The sequence below is a fragment of the Syngnathoides biaculeatus genome, chromosome 17, assembly GCF_019802595.1.
Source record: "Syngnathoides biaculeatus isolate LvHL_M chromosome 17, ASM1980259v1, whole genome shotgun sequence".
NCBI lineage: Eukaryota > Metazoa > Chordata > Actinopteri > Syngnathiformes > Syngnathidae > Syngnathoides > Syngnathoides biaculeatus.
This window is the reverse complement of record NC_084656.1, coordinates 17,898,824-17,917,683: the sequence shown is the minus strand read 5'-3', so window position 1 is coordinate 17,917,683 and position 18,860 is coordinate 17,898,824. Positions and strand designations below refer to the sequence as shown.

At 47.3% G+C, this 18,860-nt stretch overlaps 1 protein-coding gene across 7 annotated transcripts in view; it reads right to left on the bottom strand.

Annotated features, from left to right (window-relative positions):
* The window catches only part of sec16a (SEC16 homolog A, endoplasmic reticulum export factor), a 24,595-nt gene extending 5,735 nt beyond the window's left edge, over positions 1–18,860 (bottom strand). For 3 of the 7 annotated variants that reach the window (XM_061801872.1, XM_061801876.1, XM_061801875.1), the window contains exons 1-25: positions 18,726–18,860; positions 13,482–16,890; positions 9,891–10,042; positions 9,315–9,403; positions 9,099–9,222; positions 8,809–9,013; positions 7,619–7,784; positions 7,405–7,547; positions 7,251–7,312; positions 7,038–7,176; positions 5,435–5,677; positions 5,246–5,343; positions 4,773–4,854; positions 4,539–4,656; positions 4,353–4,464; positions 4,167–4,272; positions 3,905–4,045; positions 2,463–2,576; positions 2,157–2,361; positions 1,662–2,077; positions 1,552–1,599; positions 1,066–1,230; positions 476–562; positions 344–400; positions 141–261 (exon numbers count right to left, since the gene is read on the bottom strand). In XM_061801872.1, the coding sequence (XP_061657856.1) occupies positions 141–261; positions 344–400; positions 476–562; positions 1,066–1,230; positions 1,552–1,599; positions 1,662–2,077; positions 2,157–2,361; positions 2,463–2,576; positions 3,905–4,045; positions 4,167–4,272; positions 4,353–4,464; positions 4,539–4,656; positions 4,773–4,854; positions 5,246–5,343; positions 5,435–5,677; positions 7,038–7,176; positions 7,251–7,312; positions 7,405–7,547; positions 7,619–7,784; positions 8,809–9,013; positions 9,099–9,222; positions 9,315–9,403; positions 9,891–10,042; positions 13,482–16,823 (6,535 nt within the window). In that variant the 5' untranslated portion in view covers positions 16,824–16,890; positions 18,726–18,860. The remainder of the gene's footprint in view (positions 1–140; positions 262–343; positions 401–475; positions 563–1,065; positions 1,231–1,551; positions 1,600–1,661; positions 2,078–2,156; positions 2,362–2,462; positions 2,577–3,904; positions 4,046–4,166; positions 4,273–4,352; positions 4,465–4,538; positions 4,657–4,772; positions 4,855–5,245; positions 5,344–5,434; positions 5,678–7,037; positions 7,177–7,250; positions 7,313–7,404; positions 7,548–7,618; positions 7,785–8,808; positions 9,014–9,098; positions 9,223–9,314; positions 9,404–9,890; positions 10,043–13,481; positions 16,891–18,725) is intronic. The other 4 variants (XM_061801878.1, XM_061801879.1, XM_061801877.1 and 1 more) reach the window with 4 other exon arrangements.

The following is an 18,860-nucleotide window of genomic DNA, read 5'->3' as shown; positions in this document are numbered from 1 at the left end:
AGTTTATAGAACGGAAATTACGCTAGTATATAAATTTTATTTTGGACCATCATAAAGAGGCTCTTTCCAATGCCCCCCCCTGACCCTCCTCTCCCAGGAGATGGACTGTTTCAAAAGGTTCAGTGTGGTTTTTATCTCACCAGCTCTCCGAGAGAACATGTTGACTGGAGGGCCGCTGGTCGGGGGTGCGGCGGGTCCTGAAGGAACAGGCATGGGAGCCATCTTGGGGAACCCAGAGGGAGGTGGTGGAAGGGGTTTACTCTTTAAAAAAAACAAACAAACAAAAAAAAAATGATTTAAATGAAGTTTGTCACACCTTGCTCAATAAATGTGCCGTACAAACCTCTTCCTCAGGCTCATTCAAGTCGACCCATTTCTGCTTCTTTTCATCCCACACGATCTGATAAAGAAGATGGCCGTCAGCGCCAACCGCGCCCTCGAAATGCGGCGTCTACACCCGACGGCCGCGGCTTACCGATTTGTTTTTGTCGTCCGGTAAGTGAGCCTCGTTCTTGCCCTTCCTGTAGAGCCAAGTCGTGAGCCAGCCCACACCGCCGCCGCTCTGCGTGTCAGTGAGACAGAACGCTCGCTATTCAAATCGAACCAATCGCAACAAACGAGAAATATGTAGCTCTCGGGTCATATTTCCGTATGAACGTGAAATGTACTGACCTGTAAAAAGTTTACTTAATTTGATCGTTGTCCAACTTTCCATACTTTTTGCACAACTTTATGTTCGCTAACAAGTCACAGAAAGACAAAGGACATCCATTCATCCAATTTCTGAGCCACTTATCCTCACAAGGGTCGTGGGAAGAAAAGGACATCCTTGTGAATTTTCATTTATCAAACAAATATTGGGAATTTTGTACAGCTCCTTGTTAGAGAATAGAAAGTACTGAAAAAGTTCGACATGAAATCCGAAGTTTAGACGCGGTAAAGGTTACAGTCCACTTTCGTTTCATAGTGAAAGTCACCCAAAAGCCCGATATTTCAAATTTTTTATGAGTACCTGTACTGTACAGGTATACCATAATATCTGCATGACAAAAAAAAAAAATGAACCTTTTTGGGAGAGTCCTTCTTGCTTTTCTTGGCGTCCTCTTTGCGGGGCTGCTCAGGAATGGAGGGGGGCGGAGGAGAGGCCTGCTTCACCGCAGAATTGCTCCGGTCGCGACCACCCGAGTGAGTTGAGGACTCGGAAGTGGTGCGAGAGCGCCGGCCCGAAGCCTAAAGATAGATTTACATTAGACAGATAATGAGAGGGGGAGAGAGAGAGAGGGGGGGGGGTATAGATAGACAGAGAGAGAGAGAGAGAGAGCGCTACATTTCCTTCCGTGTTGATCTTCACCCAGCGCGATGATTCTGAATGGTGCTTCTTGACTACAGCGCACCCGTTATTTTTATTTTTTTTTTTTTCGTAATTTTTGTTATCGAGTAATTTGTATTTTTGCTTGGGAACACCACGGCATGTTGGTCAGGATTTTTGGTGCGAAAAGACTCACGGGATGCGGACCGGTAGTTGATTTCAGGAGCAAAGCATGAACTCACCCGGTGCAACGAGGACTGTGATGTGGTCCTCGATCTCCTGCCAGGAGCCTGCACAAAAGACTTAAATTGTAAGCAATGCGACTAACTCAAAAGGAATTAAGAGTTCTAACCAGCTGCGCCATGTGGTCATAAAAGTCCATCTGCGGCGTGAGGGAGCTTCTGTGGGGGGACGTCGGCTGGTTGACCTGCATCTCTGGGGGTGTGCCCATGTGCCCGGGCGAAGGCGGCACGTGCGCCGGCATCTGGAGCGGCGGGTGGCTCCCTTGCACCGGCGAATGGGGCACGTGGGGGGACGTCTGGCCCATGTGGGGGGGCGGGAGCCCGGGGTGCTGGTGAACTCCCGGATACATGTCCGACTGCACGGGTGGAGGCTGGAAATGGGGAGGCGCGTAGGCCACGTCGTGCGGAGGGTAGCCTGACACGGGAACGTGACCGGCGGGCCCGCTGGGCGGTACTGGGTAGAACTGGGGCATGTCGTAGGGGGGTTGAGGCGCGGCCATCCCGTCTTGGAGGATGGACGTGGGCGCTAAGAGAAAGGCGAGATTGCTCAAATTCAGGACAGCGTCAAAAACAACCGATCGAATTCATCAGACCGATACACGAACCCGGAGGCATGAGCTGCACGCCCTGCGGTGCCGGCCCGGGCAGCAACGAGCTCATCAGTGGATTGTCGGAGCCGGGACCGTCCAATTCCAGCGACGCGATGTCGTTCGGTTCCGCTGGAGTGGGCTGATCCAGGTCCGAGCTGGGGCTGCTGCTGGTGAATTGCGTGGGACTTCTTCTGTCGGATGTGTAGGTAACTGCCCCCGTCTGGGGGAAAAAAAAAAAAAAAAAAAGGAATACCAGAATATCAATTTTTATTTTTATGTCCATTACACTTTTTTGGAACGCCTAATATTTGTTTTTCCTACTCTGATCTGCCCATCCAGCTGCCTGAGGTGGATCAACCAATCGGGTTCATTGAACAACTCCTGCTCGGGCTTCTCCTTCAGCTGGGGGTCGAAGAACCGCAGCTTTTCGGACATCTGTCAAAATGCACACACGAGCACTGTGAAGGTGTGAAGTGTGCTGAGGCTGCCCCCCCCCCCAAAAAAAAGATAAAAAATTTCTATTTCTGGATCTTCACATTTGTCTATTCTTAGCTTGTTTACAGTACATCAAATCTGCACACACTGAAAGATTCGGATGATGCAGAAATGGCAACGTGGCTCGAGCAGTATTTTCACTTACCAGTTTTTCTATTGTCTCGACATATTTTTACGTATCCTGCTCTGAGCATTGAAAAAAAAAAATCCCAGCAAACCGGTGAGTTTTTCTGAAAATGAGAGGCTACATTCACCACAAAAATTTGGAGTAGGTGAAGTTGCCGCTTCCAATATTTACCGTAAACCCCCACAATTCGCAAAGGATGGGGTCGGAGCCCTTGCATAAATTGAAAAAAAAAAAAAAAAAAGGCAAATAAACAGAGGCCCTCTAAACTGTTTTATAGTTACCATTAGAATAACATGTTAATTACCCTAAAAATGGGTTACATGTTATTTGAAGAAAAATGCGCCGAGAGTGTGAAAGCACATGCAGCAAAAACTCTCCATATTGTCCACGAACAATTCAGGCTCAATTTATTTTCCATGCAGCCAAGATCTTAGTCTCTAAAATCTACCGTATTTTCCGCACTATAAGGCGCACCTTCAATGACTGGCCTATTTGAAAAAATATATAAGGCGCACCGCATTATAAGGTGCGTAGAATAGACGCTACAGTAGAGGTTGGAGTTAACATTATGCATCCATTAGATGGGCTGCGCTAAAAAATATTGATCCATATATAAGGTGCACCTGATTATAAAACACCTGATTATAAGGCGCACTGTCGGCTTTTGAGAAAATTAAGGGCTTTTAGGTGTGCAAAATATGGTACACGTTTTACTTCAACAATGCCGCCTTGAAGTTTCCAATCAGGGAGGGCTTTTGGTGCCATCTTGTGGCGTCTTAGGGTGTTATAGAAAGCACTAAAAAAACATCACAAAGTGAGTTTTCTTTTAGAAAATAGCAAAAGGATAAGTTCCGAAATTGGTGAATTTCCGAATAGCAAACTACAAATAGGGAGGAGTTCACCAGGGCCAGACAAATATATTGCTTCTGTTCTGTGGAAACAAAAGATCCAGTTTAATGTCAGCTTTAGGTTTTTGTTTTTATGGTCTTCCTTTTCTTTATATCAATTAACTTTACCTGTGTCACACGGCTGCAAAGTAGAGCACAGTCTGTGAATGTGTGCATCTAACCTTTTATCTGTGCACTCAGTACACAATGTCAAAGTACTTTGTATTCCTCCAGGATGGAAGAGAGTTGCTTACCTGAATGACTTGGCTAATGAACACGGGGGAGTAGTAGGATGGCTGCACGAGGACCGTCCGAGAGATGACTTCACAGTAGTGGAATGCCTGAGCACTCAAGCCGGCTTCGGCCAAACGGCACGCGTAGATCAACTTGAAGACCTTACAAGACAGCAAAGTCTGAGTACTGCTCGGTTCCTCACTTGATTATCAGAAACTCGGCAATTGTGCGTACACCACACGGCCAGTTGTCTCAGTTCTGAGAATACTTTTGGAAAACTACCTGGAAATTGGGGAAGGAGCAAGGCTGGGAGCCCAGAGACTGCGCATACTCGTAGGCCTCCGTCCTCTGGATTGCCTCGTTGGTCGCAAAGTGATAGAAGGGGGAACTGAAGCGGAGAGAGATACAAAGACAGATTTAACTTCAAAATCTTTACAATATGGGGGTATTAGAACATTGGGTCCTCACCTGTGGTTGGATCCGATCAAAACCATCTTGGCGGTCTTCTTGGTGTAAACGCCGAAACCGGCCTGAGCCATTAAATAGCAGAAGTGTGCGGCGTCAATCAGCCCCTTCGAAGCTTTAAAGACACAAACATCTTGTTGCTGTACTCATGGAATTGTGGAATTGCATTCAATTGCAGTAAAAGCCCACCTAGAGTGTCGCCCATGGTGGTGATGGTGCGAGTGTCCAGGTCCAAAGTGTGCGTAAGGTTAGACAACACCATGGCCAGGTGAGGGCGCCAATCGCCCCACTTCTCCTCTCCGCAGCACTACACAAAAAACAGGAACCAAGGGTGAAAAAAACAAATCTGCATAGCACAAAACATGGCATCTATTTTAATTTATTCTCCATAGAATTAAAAAAAAAAAAAAAAAAAGGACTCACAGTAGCTGAAGCAGGCATCCTACCCGACATGAGCTGGTAGACAGTCTGGAGAGGGTCATTGATGGGCAAACTGTTGGCAAACCTATAAAGCAGATGGGAAATGTGTACGTTTGTTTAAAAGGAAGTTAAAATGAAAGGACAAACGTGATAAAAATAGACTTTAGCTAACCCTAGCGCCGTGCTAACAGGCCCAGTTAAAAAAAATATATATACTGGTAAAAATCACCGAGACATAGCAGTAACACACTAGCGCAGCGCTAACAGGTCCGGACCGATAAAAGCCACTTCCTCGGCACATATATTCCACCATTCTCACTCTTGGCTTTTCCGTTAAGAGTGCCCTTTTTGCGGCCATTAGAAAACAATGCACAAATTAGATGCATCACCGCATAAACCGCAGGGTTGAAATTGTGTGTGAAAAAGTCCCAAATAGGCCAGAAATTATGATATATTATTATTATTACAATAGTCACCTTGTCATGACACGTGCATGTGTCCTGCTGTCCATTTTACTGGCCAAAAGGAGAGCGTGGCCCCACAGACCTCCTTTCATAGCTGCTTCAAGCGCATCCTGTCCAAGAATCAGAAAAAGGAGGATTTAGATTTCCCAATCAAGAAAGGCAGGGGGAAAAAAAAAAAAAAATCTATGAATTATTTCGTACCTTCTTGCGACCGAACAGCAGCAGCTCCCTGAAGTGCTCAGTTTCTTCGCCGACGTTTTCCGGGACTGTCGTCAAGATGTGCGACAGGAGGGCCAGCGGTCCGGCTTCCGGCTCCTCCTCCGCTCTGGCCAGCGGCTCGTTGTTGAAATCGATCAGGTTTGCTTCGTTTGGACTCTTGCCCGGCAGCCACACGGAGCGATGCTCCTTCAGCAGCAGGTCGGCGATGTCGGTGCCCACCACGGTCTTGAGGGTAAAGCGTTTTAAGGTGAGAACATTGTATCAGCTGTATAAAAAAAAAAATATCAATGTAAACCTGCCGAACTGTTAATAATCATGTATGTTGTACACATGCATTTTTCAAGTTCTTTCTCAAAATTCCTAACATACCCCCCAAACATTCTGCTCTTTCTCAGGCAATATCTGAGAATGCAGCAGAGTCGTCTGTACCATTTCCTGATGATGGATAACTGTCCAGCTTTTGCCTCCTTGAGGGGTTAACCAAAGAAGATAGCAGGACGGCAAACGTCTTAAGATGATGGAGAAAATAGTCCAACGTAAAGTACAAGTGCACAACTAAAGGTAGATGTTTACGACGTTTCTCACAATAACAACTGGGTCAAAAACTTGAAATGTGTAATATGAAAACAGAAACGTGTGTTTATTCACGTTACATAGCCGTGACATTAACATATGAAAAAGAAAAGAAATCGTCTGTCGCAGAGAGGTTTACGTAGGTTAGCGTGTGACTGCAACACCCTTCCGTGTAGAGCGGCTGAAGCCCATCCCAGCGGTTTATTTATTTATTTAAATATGGATTGGATTCATTTGAAAACAATGCATATTTTAAAAAAGTCTGTCACGGAGAAGTTTACCAAAGTTTAACGTGTGGCTGCAACACACTTGGTGTACGGAGGAGCCGACTCCGTCTTATTTATTTTTTAACGCATTGTTCTCAAATGAGCCAACTTGGCATTATAAATACTTCTTGGGAAACGCGACGGATGAGCATACTTGCTTGTTCCCCCCCCCCAAAATCATAGTTAATGAATGCGAGTTTGTGTAAAACCAGGGGTCATTTATTTAAATATTGGTATTTGTATTGAATACTACCTGAAAAGATCGATGGATTCCGTCAAAGGTTAACGTGTAGCCGAACACACTTCCGCATTCACGAGCCGTCTCCCCGTTGAGAACAGATCCAGCAACAAAGTATTTGTATGCGTCCAGACTTTTCTACACTTTCAAACTCTTCCGTGTAAATCTCGACAACTTACTCACCAGATCCGTGTGTAGGTCCAGTTGTCCAAGACAAGCGGAAGCGGGTTAATAGTCCACTTTCTTATCGGCGAAAACATTGACTTTGGCATTAAATATAGGTCATCTATGCCAAGTGTCTCTCATTTTTCCATGTACCTTCGTTTATTATCACCTAAATGTTTAAATGTATCAGACAAAACTCTGGGCGTCGTGCTATAAAATGTATTTTCGTGTCGTCTCCAACCGACTTAGTATTGCGCAATGCTTTACTTGACCGGCAGTAAGGCCAGTCACGTGACTTCGGTGACGTAGGTGCACGACCTCTATACTATGACTGTGCTCTTACCCCATTCTGTCTACACAGCAGCACAATGAAGTCCCAAAGCAAGCGGGCGGAGTCTCTGTCTAAGAGGTTGTTGTCATGGGAACACGCCACCGCTTTGTTCTGGGAGAATTTTATCACATCCACCTTGTGGGTCTCCTCCCTGAGGGGGATGAGAATTAAAATGTGAGGAACTGGTGAGGTTAGAAACAAAAAAGAAACGATCGAGACACTAACTTGACGAGTGGTCCAGGGAATGTTAGCAGTTCTTCCTGAGCCGCAGTGTTCTGCAGCATTATCTGAAACGTCAAAATTAAGCAATGTTTAATGCCATACTAGGATTAAAAATATATGTATATACTTTACTGTGATCAAAATAATTAAAAAGTACCTCCAAGTTATGAATATCAACAAGAGCAGGCTGTCCTGCTGAGGGAAGATTGGGTAGAACCTGGACGAGGTGACCACCGGGTCCAAAGCGGGCACAACGGTGGGGAATGGTAAACTTTTCCGGGGTGGCCGGACGAGGGGGAGCTACGTGGGCAAAGTTTCTCACGTGAGAGAGAGTGCCGAGTCATCGTCTTCAGTCGGGAGGGCGTACTTACGCTGTTCAGGGGTGATCCAGGTGCTGTCTGCCGTGTACTCAGTTTGATAGAGGTACTGTCCGTAGTTCTGGGATGCGTCGGTCTGGTTTGGGTACTGTCCGTAGTAGTCTGCAGCAAGTGTGGATGCTGTGGCATCATAGACCGCTGAGACCAAGTCCGGTTGGCTCTGCAGGAGGAGGGGAGAAACAATTTTTGGTAAGTAGTCTGCCATCCTTTAATCGAGCCAAGGCACATACCGTAATTAATCGGCCTTTAAGCTGCGACTTTTTTCCACACGCGTTCAACCCTGCGGTTTATGCGGTGATGCGGCTACTTTGTGCATTTTTTTTTTCTAACAGCCGCAAGGGGGCACTCGAGCAGAAAAGGTAAGAGTGAGACCGGTGGAATATACGTACCGAGGGAGTGACTTTTATCAGTCCGGCCCTGTTAGCGCTGCGCTATTGTGTTACTCCCTTGTCTCTGTGATTTTTACCAGTACTATTTTTTTTAACCAGCCCTGTTAGCGCGGCGGCACTAGCGTTAAACTCTCTGTGTACAGTCTTTGTAAATATCTCGTTTCAATGTGGGCACTTGCAGCTTTTACACGGCTGCGGCCTATGAATGTACCAAATGGTATTTCCTTTACAAATGTACCGGGAGAGGCTTCTGACCAGGTGCGCTCTGTAGGCCGGGAATTACGGTAGTTTACTTTCAAAAACATCTCACAACACAATCCCACAACGTAAATGTCACAAAAAGAATATACAGGAATCCAAAGCAAAGCGTAGCTGGAGCTTCCACTAACAACACAGGCTAACTTAGTTCCTTACTGACTGAGTCGAGAGCATACTTCAATGACACCAATTCCGAGATTCAGGGGCATGTTGGGAAATTTTAGAAAGAGCACAACACCTGCTAACGAGTGAGCTTTTCAGCGAATAACGTGGCGTGCGATCCACAGAAAATAATAGTAATAGTAATAAATGTCCAGGGATTTACTGCGTCATAAAATAATGATGACCACGTGTCATTTCACTGACAGTGTGCAATCTGGGTGAGTTTAGCTGAACAAATGTTAGCGTGTTGCAACAAATGAGCAATTTCCGACTAATTAAATGAAACTGGATAATTCCCCAGTGGTTGTAAATGACTGACCTTTTACAAAATGGCTCAGGACCTTACCATAACCATAACCATAAAAATCCACATACCCGTTGGGATCTTGAGCTGAAGCTGCTACGTCTGCTCCGGTGGCTGTGAGAGCTGTGCACGCTGTGAGCGGACTGCTCACTGTGCACACTGCGCCGGTCAAAGTCGTCATTGTAGGCATCGCCACCGCGCCGGCGGTAGTCGTCGTCGAAGCTGCTGTCGTAACCGGGGTAGTAGCGCCACTGGTCCTCGTAGCCTTCTTTCCTGCTAGAAGGACGAGTGCGTCGATCTGACTCGGCCGTTTTAAATAAGCAAGGGGGTGGGATTGCGGCAAATGTTTGGCTTAATGTACCTGGCAGGATACATTTGTTGATTATAGTAGTTGTCTCTGCTTCTGTACGGGTCCTCATAAGTGGGCCAGTAGGACTGATCGTAGTATCCTCTGTATCGAGGGTCGTACTGTCCGTAGTTGTATCCTTGCATAGGGAAGAAGAGATTCTTTTCTTGGATGGATACTTCAAAACTTATTTTTGCCTATAAAAGTCAGAAAATGATGAACATCTTATACCTCCATAATCATAGTGCTTGGCATAATTTGGATAATATTCATCGTAGGCACTTCGGTTCGATCTGTGGTAGTCCTCGGGGTAGCCTTGCCTTGAGAGAAGGAAGCAATCAGGAAGTACAAAATATATTAAAGACAATACAGTGATGCCTCGGCTCTCCACCACAATCCGTTCCAGAAAACGGTGCGAAAAGTGAATTGTTCAAAAACTGAATCGATGTTTTACATTTCAATGAATGGAAAAAGAAATAATGCATTCCAAGCATAAAAAATTGGGCTTTTTAAAGGATTTTTTTTTAGCTTTTCCTAATAACAAACTGCATAGTAGAAATACATGTATAGTTTAAATAAAAAAAGGAAAATAATTTAAGAGATGTATTTATTTTTTGCTTGAAATGTATGCTTTAGTAGTAGAGTACACGAGGCTGGGAGTGCATTGTCGTATCTGTAGCGACTCGGCCAACAGGCTTGTAAACTTTTTTTATTAACAAAAGTGCAGTATGACTTTAAACATCGAGGCTTTACTGTACTTTCACAACTGAAAATACATTAAAAAAAACATGTCACTTTCGCGCTGACCTGGATGAGGGACGATCAGAGTACTGACTGGACCTGGAGCTGGGTCGTTCTGGCTGAGGCTCTCGGTACTGATAGTTTGGGTCACGGTAAGCTGGGTTGGGCCCCTCGTACCTGCCGTACCAAGGATCTCCTCTGGCTCTATACGGCCCATCCTGAGAAGAAAAAAAATCCATAAGATCATAACGAGAGGTGGCAGTAAGCCACATATGCGCAAGGAAGTCTCAAGTCATCACCTTCATGTCTCAAGTAAGGCCCAAAGAAAATTTTCAAGCAACTCATTGCTTGGTTGAAGCAAGTCATACAATCTCAGTATATATTTTGAGTTTTTTCACAATTTCCCCCCCCCCCCCCCGACCATAAGACTTGAAAAATTATTTTTAACCCTAACCCACACTTCATAAAAAGGTAAATGAACAACAACTGACAATAGACAATAAATTGCTTCTAATAGCCCTGCGATTGGTTCGCACTCCCTTGCTCATTTCCCACATCCTGTTCTGTCGAGCGCTTTTCTGTCCTCGTTCATCTTGGTTAGTTATTGCATGTCCCCACCGTGTGCCCTCCCCCTATCCACAATTAAGAACACCATTTGACTGTTGTAGCGTTGCAGACTAAAATTTGAAATTGAGGGTGTTATGTACAATGTGGTTAGCGGCTATGCACCACAGGTAGGATGTGACCTAGAGTTGAAAGAGAAATTCTGGAAGGAACTAGATGAAGTAGTTCTGAGCATCCCAGACAGCGAGAGAGTTGTGATTGGTGCAGATTGTAATGGACATATTGGTAAAGGAAACAGGGGCGATGAAGAAGTGATGGGTAAGTACGGCATCCAGGAAAGGAACTTTGAAAGGCAGATGGTGGTGGACTTTGCAAAAAGGATGGAGATGGCTGTAGTGAACACTTATTTCCAGAAGAGGGAGGAGCATATAGTGACCTACAAGAGCGGAGGTAGAACCACGCAGGTAGATTATATTTTGTGCAGACGATGTAATCTGAAGGAGGTTACTGACTGTAAAGTAGTGGTAGGGGAGAGTGTAGCTCGACAGCATAGGATGGTAGTATGTAGGATGATTCTGGTGGTGGGTAGGAAGATTAAGAAGACAAAGGTAGAGCAGAGAACCATGTGGTGGAAGCTGAGAAAGGAAGAATGTTGTGCGGCCTTCCGGAAAGAGGTGAGACAGGCTCTCGATGGACAACCGAAGCTCCCGGAAGACTGGACGACGACAGCCAAGGTGATCAGAGAGACAGGCAGGAGAGTACTTGGTGTGTCATCTGGTAGGAAAGGGGAGAAGGAGACTTGGTGGTGGAACCCCAAAATACAGGGAGTCATACAAGGAAAGAGATTAGCGAAGAAGAAGTGGGATACTGAGAGGACTGAGGAGAGGCGAAAGGAGTACATCGAGATGCGACGTAGGGCAAAGGTAGAGGTGCCAAAGGCTAAACAAGAGGCATATGAAGACATGTACACCAGGTTGGACACGAAAGAAGGAGAAAAGGATCTCTACAGGTTGGCCAGACAGAGGGATAGAGATGGGAAGGATGTGCAGCAGGTAAGGGTGATTAAGGATAGAGATGGAAATGTGTTGACTGGTGCCGGTAGTGTACTAAATAGATGGAAAGAATACTTTGAGAAGTTGATGAATGAAGAAAATGAGAGAGAAGGAAGAGTTGAAGAGGCAAGAGTGAAGGACCAGGAAGTGGAAATGATTACTAAGGGGGAAGTCAGAAAGGCACTACAAAGGATGAAAAATGGAAAGGCAGTTGGTCCTGATGACATACCGGTAGAGGTATGGAAGCAATTTGGAGAGATGGCTGTGGAGTTTTTGACCAACTTATTCAACAGAATACTAGCGGGCGAAAAGATGCCTGAAGAATGGAGGAAAAGTGTTCTAGTTCCCATTTTTAAGAACAAAGGGGATGTTCAGAGCTGTGGGAACTATAGAGGAATAAAGTTGATGAGCCACACAATGAAGTTATGGGAAAGAGTAGTGGAGGCTAGACTCAGGACAGAAGTAAGTATCTGCGAGCAACAGTATGGTTTCATGCCTAGAAAGAGTACCACAGATGCATTATTTGCCTTGAGGATGCTCGTGGAAAAGTACAGAGAAGGTCAGAAGGAGCTACATTGTGTCTTTGTGGATCTAGAGAAAGCCTATGACAGAGTACCAAGAGAGGAACTGTGGTACTGCATGCGTAAGTCTGGTGTGGTAGAGAAGTATGTTAAAATAGTACAGGACATGTATGATGGCAGCAGAACAATGGTGAGGTGTGCCTTAGGTGTGACAGAGGAATTTAAGGTGGAGGTGGGACTGCATCAGGGATCAGCTCTGAGCCCCTTCCTGTTTGCAGTGGTAATGGATAGGCTGACAGATGAGGTTAGACTGGAATCCCCTTGGACCATGATGTTCGCAGATGATATTGTCATATGCAGTGAAAGCAGGGAGCATGCAGAGGAACAATTGGAAAGATGGAGACATGCACTGGAAAGGAGAGGAATGAAGATTAGCAGAAGTAAAACAGAATATATGTGCGTGAATGAGAAAAGTAGAGGGGGAAGAGTGAGGCTACAGGGAGAAGAGATAGCGAGGGTGGACGACTTCAAATACTTGGGGTCAACAATACAGAGCAATGGAGAGTGTGGTCAGGAAGTGAAGAAACGGGTCCAAGCAGGTTGGAACAGCTGGCGAAAGGTGTCTGGTGTGTTATGTGACAGAAGAGTCTCTGCTAGGATGAAGGGCAAAGTTTACAAAACAGTGGTGAGGCCGGCCATGATGTACGGATTAGAGACGGTGGCACTGAAGAAACAACAGGAAGCTGAACTGGAGGTGGCAGAAATGAAGATGTTGAGGTTCTCGCTCGGAGTGACCAGGTTGGATAGGATTAGAAATGAGCTCATTCGAGGGACAGCCAAAGCTGGATGTTTTGGAGACAAGATTCGAGAGAGCAGACTTCGATGGTTTGGACATGTTCAGAGGCGAGAGAGTGAGTATATTGGTAGAAGGATGCTGAGGATGGAGCTCCCAGGCAAAAGAGCGAGAGGAAGACCAAAGAGAAGGTTTATGGATGTGGTGAGGGAAGACATGAGGGCAGTTGGGGTTAGAGAGGAAGATGCAGGAGATAGGCTAAGATGGCAAAAGATGACACGCTAACGGGACAAGCCGAAAGGAAAAGAAGAAGAAGAAGCGTTACTTGTACTCAAATATTTTCTTTTCTGCTGTGGTTTGCACCCCTACTCTCCCTGTCCACTCTGTCCCTTAAACCCTTTCCTGTCGGGCCGCATTTTCAAATATCTGAATATTCAAAATATTTTAAAATAAGCACAGGGAGTATTTCAAATTTCCCTGTTGCACAGCAAAACTGTTGCACCACAAAAGGCAAAGAGATTCAAGGCCATGCAGTTGAACAGTCCAGGATAAAAAAAGTTGGTGATGGACAAGCAAAAATTAACTTTGAGCCCTACAAGTCTAAAGTCAAGTCAGTTTTTCTTCGGTATTTGACAAGCAAGTCATAAAACTGGCAACTCGAGTAAAGTCATTTGAGTCCCCCCCAACCACAGAACAAGTAATAAAACAGTTCTGTTCTTAGCCATACCTGATAATACTGCTGAGCTCTTGGATCCCCCGGCGGGTATGGCCCAGGAGGATACGGTGCTCGGCCGTCGGGGTATTCGCCGTAGTTCCCGTAATAGCCTCCATACGTGTGCCCCGGGCCGGCAGGAGGGTGCGCGTAGCCCTGCTGGCTGCCAGTGGAAGAAGGCGGTCGAGGCGGCTCTGCGGGAGCTTGCCGAGAAGACGCAGGAGGGAGTTGGCCTGGAGGAGCACTTGCGGCAGCAACAGCAGCAGATCCTTGCATCTGGGCTGGATATTGGCCAGGGAAAGGCTGGGCTCCCCTTACAGGAAAAGAGGCATCACTTCGCTCCTGTGCTGCAGCATTTGCCTCTTGTGCCCTTGCAGGTTCTGCTGGGGGCTGCTGAGTGTTTGCGCCAGCTATAGAAGAAGTCAGCGGAACCGAAGACGCCGGAGGGACTTGTGGGGCAGATGACGACGGGGCTGTCGGGACCACTGGAGCGGACGGTGATGAAACTGGCAGGACCGGCGGGGCGGACGATAAAGAAGCTGCGGTGACCTGCAGTGGAGCAGAAGGACCTGAAGTCTGAACGGGAGCATTCGCATCCGGTCTAAGGGCTTGTTGCGCATCTTTGGTCACCTGCATGTAAAATCCATTACTCGACTGCGGAGACTCGTGTAAAGCAGAAGGATGGCCGGATGCTTGATTTTGGCTCTGTGATTGGTGCATAGAAAAATCAAGGAGTTCATAATTTGACGGCTGATTGTGATTGGTAAGAGAAGCGGTCGGAAGAGATGGATTAACGGGGAGAACCAAGTGGGGGTCTCCACTCAACGATTGGCCGCGAGAAAAAGAGGGGGGGACTGGATGTGGCTGTGCTGAAGCGGTTCTGGAAGGTGCCACTTGAGCACTTTCGCGAGTCAGATTGAGCGGGACTGAGTTTGAGGTAGGAGCAGGGGTGCAGAGTGGATTTTGATTGGGGGAAAGCGCAGGTGCAAGAGAAATACCGCTGCCTTGTCCATGTGCTCTTACAGCGGTAGTACTTAAACTGGCCGTTTGAGCCGAGGTACTAGGGGGAATCGCAGAGTTGGATATCGGTGGGGCAATCAGAACAGGCTGCTGGAGCGATTCAGACACAAGGAGAGACGCATAGCCCAGGTTGTCTTGAGCGCTCGCGGTGTCTAACTCACTCACCTTAGGTGGGTTTTCCAGGTTCTCTGAATGTTGTTGTGGGATTCTTTGAGGAGGTTGAAGGTCAAGTGGACCATCTTCTGGAGGTTGTATCACATCCGCACTAGGCTCCCTTAGTGGAGCGAGAACAGTCGGGGCTGCGGGGGCTAACAGGATGCTAGCACCCAAACTGGATGGCTCACCCTGGGCCCATAAAGTCGTGGCAGGGCTCTCACAGGGTCGATTGGCGCCAAAGGCACGCGATGAGGGTCGGGAGTGAGACTGAACCACGGGGTTCGTCAGGTGCGGTACACCAATAGGCAGAGGGTGACCCGGCCCGTAGATATTTTCCATATTATCTGGTGGCTGCTCCAGATTGCCCAACGTAGGATCTGTGCCACCTTCCGCTACCATTTTAGCTCTGTCAACCTCAGCAGGGCGCACCCCAACCCCGTGCGAGCGGACGGGCTCAAATGAGCTGTTAGCACTGGCCTGGAAGGTACCAGTTGGTTTTGGCGGGCTAGGCGTAGAGGGCCAGATTTGCTCCGAAGAGCTCGGCTGGGCGGCCACTTCTCCAGCTGGAGAAGAGTCAATTTGTTCAAAGTAGCCCCCAGCGGCAGCAACAACCGTGGAAGTTAAGTTAGCATCCTCAGCGAGGCGGGGGCTTTCCTGCTGAATAAAGGTGCCAACTACACTTTGGTGTCGACGACCGGCAGTACCACTTCCATGACTCATATTACTGTAGTTTGATGACGCACTAGCCGATCTTATTGGTCTGGGAATAGAGTCCGGAGTCTCCAGGTTGGGGCCAGTTTCGTAGCTGTCTATTCCGTGGGATGCAGGTAATCCAGCGGGACTGCCGTGAATTTCATTGGGCAACACTTCCTGGTTCGGGATGCACTCAAAATTCTCTACGTGGTCATACTGGGCATCCGGAGGATTTGGACTCCTTCCTTGTAATGCGGCATTTCCGTCATTCATATATGGTACATGTGAATGGTCCTGAAGATGAGATCCTTGGTTATCAGTAGGAACATCTGGAAGACCTTGCGGAGTACTCCGAGGTTGAGAGGATTCAGGAATGCCATTCAGGACCTTTTTTCGCTCTCCGGCCAAGGTCTCCTCATTTTCTACATCATCGTTGAAAAACATGGAGAGTGTACCAGAATCATGAGCATACGGAACTGCCGCAGAAGCAGAGCCGTGGTGGGGACCCGTGTCAGGTAAACGATGAGCTCCATGGTCTGACTCAGGCTGCAAGTGGACCGGGCCAGTCATCACTTGGTGGTAGCCTGGGTCCTGTGGCGCCTGATTGAACCATACGTCCTGTGGGGCAGAGGTCTGCATGAAGTAGCTCTGGTGTTGGAAATGAGAGTTCTGCTGGTGGGTCATATTTAGTCCAGCATAATGAGAGCTGGGGGCATTTCCGGGGTTCTGATGTGGAAGAGGATTTTGCATCTGGTGATGCCCAAACTGTGTCGGAGGGGTAGGGGCATTCGAGGGGTACATCTGGACCTGCGGCTGTGTATTAAAAGGCTGTTGTGGAGGGTCACTTGTAGGCTGAAAATAGTTCTGAACAGATGGAGGACGACTTCCGTGCTCGGAGGTCCTTTGAGAAGAGGAGGCAGGAGGAGGCACTGGCTGGAAGGTGACAGGCTGAGGAGGAGACTGCGCGTGGGATTCCTGATTAAATGGTACTGGGCCTGCTGGCACAGACGGTGGTTCTGCAGCTACGGCTGACGTATGCTCTCTCGAGTTAAAGTACCCTTGTTCGGAATGCGAAGGCGCATAACCTGTATGAACACCAGCAGCGGCTGCTGAACTCTGAGGAATGAGCATGGGCACCGGTGGCAGAGAGGACGGCGGGGGGCCGGCTGGACCAGGTGGGACACCCTCCAATGTCTGCGGTTGCGGGGTTAGACCTGGGCCTTGAAGAGTGTAGGTGGAATCGGGTGAGGCTTGTGTTAGGAGAGAGTTGCTGTGGGGTACCGGGACGCCCCTTGCAGCCACAGGAGGTGGGCCTTGGACATAAGCAAATGGGTCTGTCATGGGTTGGGTAGAGGGTGGCACTGAAACAGGCGCAGCTGCTGTTGACGCTGCTGTATGTTTCAGCGGCCTGGTCCTGCGAAACATATTCGGCCCGGAAGGAGGAGGCCCAGAGGCTCCCGGGGGTCCGGTCCGAGGCGGGGGCTGCATGGCAGCGGAGGAGCGATGATCAAGTCGATCCAGAAAATGTCACTAGAGAGTTTGAAATCAGTTGCAGCTGGATGGAGAAAGAACAGGAGGTTAATAAAACCAAACATGCGGACATTAACACACCTATGTTTGCGCAGGATCCTGTGATGCCATTAAATCAACTGTACAACGTGGAACCTAGCGAAGGCAAAAAACATATCGGCAGGAGGAAAACGTGCAGATTCCTCACAGAACAGCAGAACCGCGATCCCTACAATTTAACCACCGACCTGCCAACCAGAAAATCATACAGCGACAACCATTCACACTCACATCCGTGACTGAGCAGGAACTGAACCCACGCTGTGAAGCACTAAATCGTCTGATTTTAGCTAATTTACAAAGTTTAAGTCAATGACGCTCCCATTAAGGCCCTCAAAATCCTTCTCCACTACATTTACTGCCATTAAATCATGCAAGCTCAAGTTTATCTTGGTAAAATTACACACGACAACGGCGTACAACAGTCAACATCAACTGCAGTTCTGAGGTGTGGGTCTGGCCTTCCTGTGTGAAGTTTCTCCCCACGCTTGTGTGGGTTTTCTACAGCAAAGAGTTCCTCCCACATGTCAACAAAACATACACCATCGGTTACGACTCTTAAAGTTTTCACTGGAGTGAATGCTTGACTGCAACTTTCATGGAACTGACTGGCGAACTCTCTAAAGCAGGTCCCTGCCTCTCCCTCTAAAAGTAATTTTAGTAGAAGAAGCTTTAAATAAACGATACGGGTGATTTACATATTCTTTCGGCTTGTCCAGTTAGGGGCCGCCGCAGCGTGACATCTCAGATGAACCCTCATATTTGTATGGCACAGTTTTAACGCCGGAGGCCCTTCCTGACGCAACCCCTCTTGGGGAGAAAAGTCACCAGCGAGATATGAGTGAGTGTTAATGGTAGTTTGTCAATACGCACTGGCATAATATTACAACCAGTTCAGGGTGGACTTCTCTCATCACAAGTACACTTCGGTAAAGACTAATTGTGCATTAGTGTAAACATTAGTGTGACGCGTTTAGCACACGTATGATCTGAACGACAGTTTCAAACTGTTCTGCTCATGACCATTATTTGATTAAACCTGTAAAACCCTTGCTGTTCTATAATAGTTCATCGTTTTTACATGTTATTTGTTTCAGTGTAAATCAACTTTTCAAATGTTAAAAGTTTTTTGAAAATAAAAAAGCTTCAAGCGAGGATTCGAAAAAATTAACACCTGTCACCGGTTTAAAAGATGCGTAAATTTGTCAATTTTCACAGGAAAGCGTTACTTCTATCGCAGCAGTCGTCTTTTCATATTAGTTTCGTGTAAAATATGCTACTTGTGGAAAATGTAGCCAGTTCAAATCTGAATCCATATTGTACAGTAATCAATTAAAAAATGACAAGTTCACATCAGTAGTTCTTGTCGTTTCCTCGACGGCTAATGCGGTTGCACGGCTTAAACACCCTCGATATGTCTTCACCGCCGCCACAAGCAAAACACAGCGGTACAAAGTCGCCGGAAGATGCCCGAATTCTGGACCGGCGAGCAGCCCATCTCGAAACTTCCCCGCTTGCAACTTCCCAACAGGCGAAAGCTCTCCGGCGAGCCGTCGCGAGTCGCTTGTCATCCGGGGGAGAGCGTTTTAAAAACAAAATCCACCGAAACCTCGGTGTGCTAACGTTAGCATCCAGCGCTTGTTAGCATCACCGCTACCTAGCCTATGCTAACAGAAGGGGGGGGGGGCGCTTAAGCTTTCCGCGTCACACGGAGGGGATTTAACTCAGAAACGACGTTGTTGTTGTTGTTGTTGTTTGACGAGTGTGCGCGTACGCTCGTGAGACGGTGCAAATGTGTACAGAGAAAGGATCAAGTCTTACAAATGCGCAGGGCAGACACTTTGACACAACGCCACCATCTTCAATGGCCACATCCTACTGGTAGGCTACGTGTACAAGCGGCGTCACCGGCCAAACAACAGCTACTTCCTCGTGGCGACGGGGGGTGGGGGCGAG